This window comes from Trichoplax adhaerens, genomic scaffold (assembly GCF_000150275.1).
Source record: "Trichoplax adhaerens TRIADscaffold_1 genomic scaffold, whole genome shotgun sequence".
NCBI classification, from domain to species: Eukaryota; Metazoa; Placozoa; class Uniplacotomia; order Trichoplacea; family Trichoplacidae; genus Trichoplax; species Trichoplax adhaerens.
Genome location: NW_002060943.1, coordinates 6,880,775 through 6,887,838, shown reverse-complemented (window position 1 = coordinate 6,887,838; position 7,064 = coordinate 6,880,775). Strand labels below are relative to the sequence as shown.

At 33.1% G+C, this 7,064-nt stretch overlaps 1 protein-coding gene across 1 annotated transcript; it reads right to left on the bottom strand.

Moving 5' to 3' along the window:
- Positions 1-480: 480 nt before the first annotated feature.
- TRIADDRAFT_1068 (uncharacterized protein) lies at positions 481-3,179 on the bottom strand (the record flags this gene model as incomplete). The annotated part of the gene is made up of 6 exons (XM_002107965.1): positions 481-736; positions 936-1,102; positions 1,264-1,423; positions 1,509-1,693; positions 1,839-2,245; positions 2,498-3,179. Coding segments are annotated over 6 exons (1,857 nt in total), but the record flags the coding sequence as incomplete, so codon positions are not given.
- Positions 3,180-7,064: the final 3,885 nt, after the last annotated feature.

The following is a 7,064-nucleotide window of genomic DNA, read 5'->3' as shown; positions in this document are numbered from 1 at the left end:
AAATATTTATTTAAAATCTGATCAAGGTCATCATTCTACGAAAAGTATACAATACATTTTATAATTGCAGAATAATATGGGATAATTAATTTAGTATGGTACTTAATATGACGTAATTTTATCCAAACTAGCGTCTAAATATATTTTATAGTATTTGAGTTCTAGCTAGCTAGATATAAGTACAAGAGGAATTGGCATAACACAAGGCAAAAGAGCTATATTTTCTGTTTTTCAGCATTTAAATCCAATTTCAACCTTAAATTTAAACATGACAATATCAATAGATAACATCCGCTAATCGAACAGATATTCTTTATTGGTAACTTAAATTTGTGATTCCATATTTTGAGGTGAATTATCAGTTGCCCGATCATTGTGGACTTTAACCTCTATCTCTTTTTCATCATGTTTTGCATCTTCAGCCTGTTTCTCTCCCTGATCTGCAGCTGCCGCCGCTGCTGCAAGATCTTCTTGCTGCTTATGGAAGTACCACAGAAAGCCATAAATCACCAATTTAATGGCTTTGCAGATGATTGTTGCTGTAAACATATACAACCCTAGCCTGGCGTTGTCATAGCGCCAACAAAATTGTCTTACATTGCATCTCTCATTCCATAATATGCAGGAAGCGTCCATAACATATCCATAGACTACTGGGCCAAGCAGTCCTCCTAGTATTCTATAGATGAGGCCTTCAACTCCCATTGCAAACGTAGTCTGACTTTCCGGAATACTCCTAGGTTTGGTTAAAGTTTTTAGTTTAAGAAATTAAAATTATTGCTGTTTTTAAATTAGATAAAATAATATCCAAGTAATTTAATTAAATTTAACTGTTTCTCGATATTACATATACTTAGCTAGCAAATTTCGACAATTTCCGCAATATTAAATTGATAGCGATAATTATGAATTTCTGAAGCAATTACTTTAGTCACCTTAAAATTACTGCTATTGTGGGTGAGAATGATATGGAGGTACTAACTACCATGACCATGATTCCTATTAGCAATGGATACATCAATCCACAACTTTCACCAGTGCAAATTCCTCTCCTGGCGATATTTTCAGCTTCAGGATTAATACAACTACATTTGGAATAGTTCTACAAATAATAATAAGTAAAAAAATTAAAATTGAATTAATCGTCGTATAAATATTAGTTCATTAAGAGTACAAACGTAACCAATCTAACAGGTTTTTAAGTTTTTGAGGAATTAAGCAGGACTGTATGTATTATTGCTGTAGCTAATATGAAAAACTTACGCCTGTAGGAGCGTTGCTGATAGTAACCATGGAACTACATCCAGCATGACAAGGAGACTGATAAGTCATTCCGTTAGCGCCACAAACTGGACTGAATAAGCTGCTATCACAATAGCACTTCGCATTGCATGTTGCCAGTGGTTGTATTGAAGATACAGCTCTAAGAAGATAAAATCAGTATGACTTTAATTTCAGTTTATCCTCATTATTGTTACTTAAACCAAATAAAGCAAAATCCAACATACTGTGAGCGGATTATACTTGTATTATTGGATGGTGATGGATAAGGAACGTAAACGCCTGCAATGTTGGGATTATGGCAGGAGATCAGGAAAATACAGGAAGATATTACGTTGGCTACACAGGCGTAGAAACAGAAGCGAGATATCTTGGAGCCTACTATCTTCCAGCGCTTAAGGATAATTCCGCTCTGTATGATATATTTAACACCAAATAATTAAAATTTAGGTGATCACATTATGCAAATGAATCTAGATTAATACAAATCTAACTTCTTATTTAAAGTACGTCAGGTAGGTGAGATTACAATGCAGTAGGTAGAATATTTAACGTACCGCTACTTGTCCGACAGCAGCACTAATGACAGCGGTTACTGCGGTCAATATTGTTGATAGAAGTAAAGATGCTCCACTTTGTGATTGAATATATTTTGGTAAAAATGTGACAAGACCGATTGTTGGAATTTGGTCCAGGCTTAGTCCCATGACTGCTAATAGAAATATTCGATTGCTAATGACTTCATAGAATGCACGAGGAAAATCAGCCCAACGTTTGCCGTACTTATTATCAACTCTTTTAACTGATTTAGTCATAGCAAGCCTTTTCGCTTTACTTTTTTGATAAGTAGGTAAGTGGTAGGGATATGCAAAGATGAATAGTGAAGATACAAAGGCAATAAGACCCACAATTAAATATCCTAACCACCAAGCACCAATCCATCGGGGATCATTTGGTTGAAGGTCTATAATGATAAATTATTTAGACATGATTTAATTATATACAATTGCTGGAACGAAGATTATTTTAGTACTAATATTTAACTTATGTATTTCAACTACTTATTTCATGATATATAATACTGTACAAGACTTGGAATAAAATATTAAACTGAGGTATTTCCATACATAGTAGTAAAATCGATTCAGTACGAAGTTTAATGAAAAATGATAGTGATTATCTTTGACTATTTGCACTGTAAATGTAATTCCATAACTTAACCTACCATTTGCAGTAGCTGGCCAATCAACATAAATATTGCTAAAAGCTCCACCTATCACGAAGCCTAATGTTGGTCCTAATACAGCTACCATATGAAAGATAGAGACATATACTGGTGAAATTATAGGGCTAACGTTTTCATCAATATAGGCTAAGCCTACGCTATACTGAATGCTATAACCAATGCCGCAAAGTACAAGACCTAGAACAAATATCATTGGGTAGGTCCATGGTGTACTCTGACTAGTAGCACTAGCACAGGCAGCACTGGAAGCATTAGAAGGATCAACGTTACACATCGTCGATGTAGTTCGTGTAGCATTGACCACCAATTCGCTGTAATAATATGGTCCAGCTATGAAATGGGGTAGAATAAATATAACCGAGCCAATACTGAGACAGATGATCCCATAGCCAATCCATTTACTTTTATGGCGTTGTCCAACATAGTATGACAACATAACACCGCAAAGTCCGTTGGAAATATCGACAGTACTCATAATTGAACCGGCTAATGTCGAAGTCATGTTGAATCGTTTTTCAATTTGTAGTACAGCAACACCACGAAAGCCTAGCAGCTCTAAGTTGACTACCACAGCATAAAAGCATAGCAGAGCTAATAGCCATGGAGGTGAATTAAAGAATTGCAAATAATCAGGTCTAAAACTAAACCAACCAAATCGGGTCGACTGATCCGCATTTTTTTCGTCATCGATTTGATTTTTTTCTGAATCGGATTGTTCATTGGCTTTTGATTTATCTTCGACAGTATTGGACATTTTTCTTGTTCTTTACGAAATTTTCACGGTCAAGAAATTCAGAAACTGTATTCAAACCTATTCTTGTAGATTTATGTGAATATCTATATCATATAAAATTGTCAATCGTAAGCATTCAGCGTTATATTATTGACGGTAAGCACAAGAGGCTGCTCAATGAGATAAACAATTCTATTCTATTACTTTTATGATCCTACTATCAACTTATTAAAATTGAAAATGCAAAATTCAAAATTTAAATTTAGCGAATACACAAATGAGGTTTGTACAGACAAGCTACAGTAAATAATTTCATAAATCAATTTTTTTTTGTACTCTTGAGCTACCGCGTATCTTAATTGCATAATCGAATTATTTTGCTGCACTATGTTAAAATCAATCACGATAAGATGCCATCGCTGAAGAACTTTACTAGTAACAATAAGGATTTTACTTCTTAAGCTATAGCTACCTTTACCTATTTGAAATACAGGCGTTCTCATCGCACGGTGGCACGAAATGAAGCTGTAAAATCCAATCATTGTCAAGTTTTATAGGTTAAGAAAAATTGTGTAGGCGTGCAACTCTTCGCAGAAAGGTCAAGGCAGGAATATCGCCGGGTGAAGTAGCATCCATTGTTAGTTATGAGGTAAATAAATAACATATTGCAATTGTCAAATATGCTTATTAGGATATTTGGGCCTATCGTAATCATATTTAATAGACAATACATAGCCTATGATTTAAAGTGCATAAATTAGAATACACTTGATGAAATGTGTTAAATTGATTTATTTCACCGTCTTTTTTTTACTATTTCTGTATGGATTTAAAGCTTGTAAGAAGTATAAGGTAATGCTTTAATTTATAAGTACAGTGTAAACTGTAATTCTCATGAGCGATTATAAATGCATTAAGACTGTTCTAGGTAATAGTTCTTGATCTCACCATTCTCTATTGATAAGATAAGGCGTAGATCACTAGATTAAAACCTAGTTTTCTCCTAGAGATCTGTAACCAAGGTCATTTCACTAAAGCGATAGCCTTTTAACCTGAAGGGTATAATGGTGTTTTCGCCATTATTGACTTATGTTTTAAGAATTGTTTATACAATAATTTAATATCCTTTAGATACTTTAATTTTATTGGATATGGTATATTACCAGCGTGCATTCGACAACCAATAAAATTGAATATTTATATTATTAGCATGACCTATCAGTTAGACACCTGATTTCCTTAGTAGTATTAAAACCTATACTGAACGGTTAGTTTTCTTATTAAGATTTCTTCAATAAGTTATCACGTCCTTATCGTATATACGTGCTAAAATGAGAAATAGATACTTTGGTGCTAGTTACGTAAGTCTCCATTGAAGCTGCAAATGTTGATGGCTTGTTACAATTCTCAATCCGCTTACTTAGTGATATTGATAAATAATAGTGTCAGGCCATTACTGGTACTAAAGATAATACTTACATAGTAAGGTATCATGATACTATTTCAACATTTTCTACTTATAGTAATGCAGATCAAAATATTTACATTAACTAGCAAGGCTCTTTTGAAATGACTAAAATTCTTAATTAAAATAAATGCAGAACTACTACTACCCGATATAGCGTACGCTTCTATCTATTGACGGTATAATCTATAAGTGAAAGTTAATTTCTACTACATTACAGTATTGTAAATTCAAATTTTATCGTCTTACATTTAACATTGACACGGTACAATTCTATTAATACTCCAATCCGATTATATTGCAGAAATTCCTAATCTAAAAGTAAGCTCTTCTTATATAAAAAGCTGTTTTAATGCATCTATCTAGTTTGTTCTCCTAGCTACACGATAAGCTTGCACGCCTGATCTATTCTACTACAGCAGCTATTCCACTAGTTTTCGTCACTGAATACTCTATAGCCTTACTTGGTTTTCCTTCTCGCACCAACTGCTATAAAGATTACTTTTCACTAATTTATTTCTCTTACACTTTCTTACTATTTTAACGAACACATAATCTTCCGAAGCATCCGATCCGATTTATTTAAAAATACGATTATAGTTTGAAGGAACAGTCGCTGCAATCACTCAAAGGTCTTAGCTCTTTTTAGTGTAGGCTAAACTTTAGATGAAAATAGCGAATATTGCTTTAATATTAGTTAAGAATAATTGTAGATCAGATCCAAGCCAAAATCGGTAGCTAGACAACTTTTATTCCTTTTAGCGTAGGAAAAGGTAGAATAATTAAATATGCTGTAGCTGTGCTGCAACTCAATTATATGACAGTAAACCATACGAGGATGTAAAAGCGGAACTAAAGTAATGGGTAGGAGGGTGGAATAAATAAACGAGAATTTCTATTTCTAAAATGAATATTCCATTTTTTATCTAGAGTATTAAGTTTCATCGATTATAGCGAAGGCACTCAATTATATAACGATACTGAAGGGGAATTTCTAATTCTCAAATAATTATTTAATTTTTTTCTATCTCGATTATACAGATTAGTCGACCATTGCTAAGGTGTTCAATAATATAACGTGAATATTTAATTTTTTCTATCTATAGTATGCAGTTTGATCGATTATTGCTAAGGTGTTCAATTATAATTATATAAAGTTACAAAAGAGGGATTTCTTTCATATATGATCGTTCAGTTTTTCCTACTAGGTAAGATAAGTAATGCCTTAGCGTGGATGTTGTTTGTGATAGTTCATTACATATTTGATATTGATTGTTATTGTGTTTACAAATTAGACGGTTCCTACATAAACAGGAACATTTGAGTTGAGTGGGGTGGTAAAAAGTTGTAGATGTGTCTTTGCTAATAAAAGTTTTATCTTTACAGTATTTTGCTGTGTGTGTTAAAAGTTAAGTAAAAGGGCGTTTAAGTCAGTAGCTACTTACAGACTTTTACTGTACGTTACCTTGTCGCGGAAGTGAAATTGTGACTGTTTGTATTTTAAGTTGCAAAGTCATTACCAAATTGTTAAACGTAAACGGTTTTTTTACCATAAAATTACTATTGATGTGGGTGTAAATGCTATAAAGGTACTAAATATCATGACCATGATACCAATCATGAGTGGATATATCATTGCACAACCTTCACTTGAACCTGGTCGCTATCTGATCAACTTTGTAGTTTATAATTAACTCAACTATATATACAACATGTAAATTCGGAAATTGAAAAATTAAAGCTGTAATAGGCTCATACGATAGAATTATTAATACGTTATTGTATAATTTTCTAAAACGAATGCAATGTCGAAGTATTGCAATAATTAAATAGCCAAATGGCTAAGCTGTTAAAAAATTGCACTTATACATTGAATGAAATATTCCAAAATGCGCATAAATGATTTACCCACTACACCAGCATTGACAGTCGTTAGCATGTTATTATATCCAGCATGATAAGGAGATTGGTAACTTATTCCATCGGTGCCGCAAACTGGATTGAATAAATTAGTATCGCAATGGCACTTTGCACGACACGTTGCAATTGGTTGTACGTTAAGACATAGCCCTAAATATTTAAAATTATGAATTCCATATTAGTTTCGAGAGGATCATCGGTAGTTGTTAGCTTCCGCTCTATTAAATAAATTTAGAAATGAACCTAAAAGCTGACATATAATGTATTATTATATAGCGATGGATAAGGTACACATGTAATAAAATGAAAAGTGTAGAGATCAAGCTACAAAACTTTAATAAACTTTGATTCTACTTTCGTTGCACTCCGGTCGACTTGTCGAAACTATCACACCAAATAAAATTTGGGGAAATAATCGA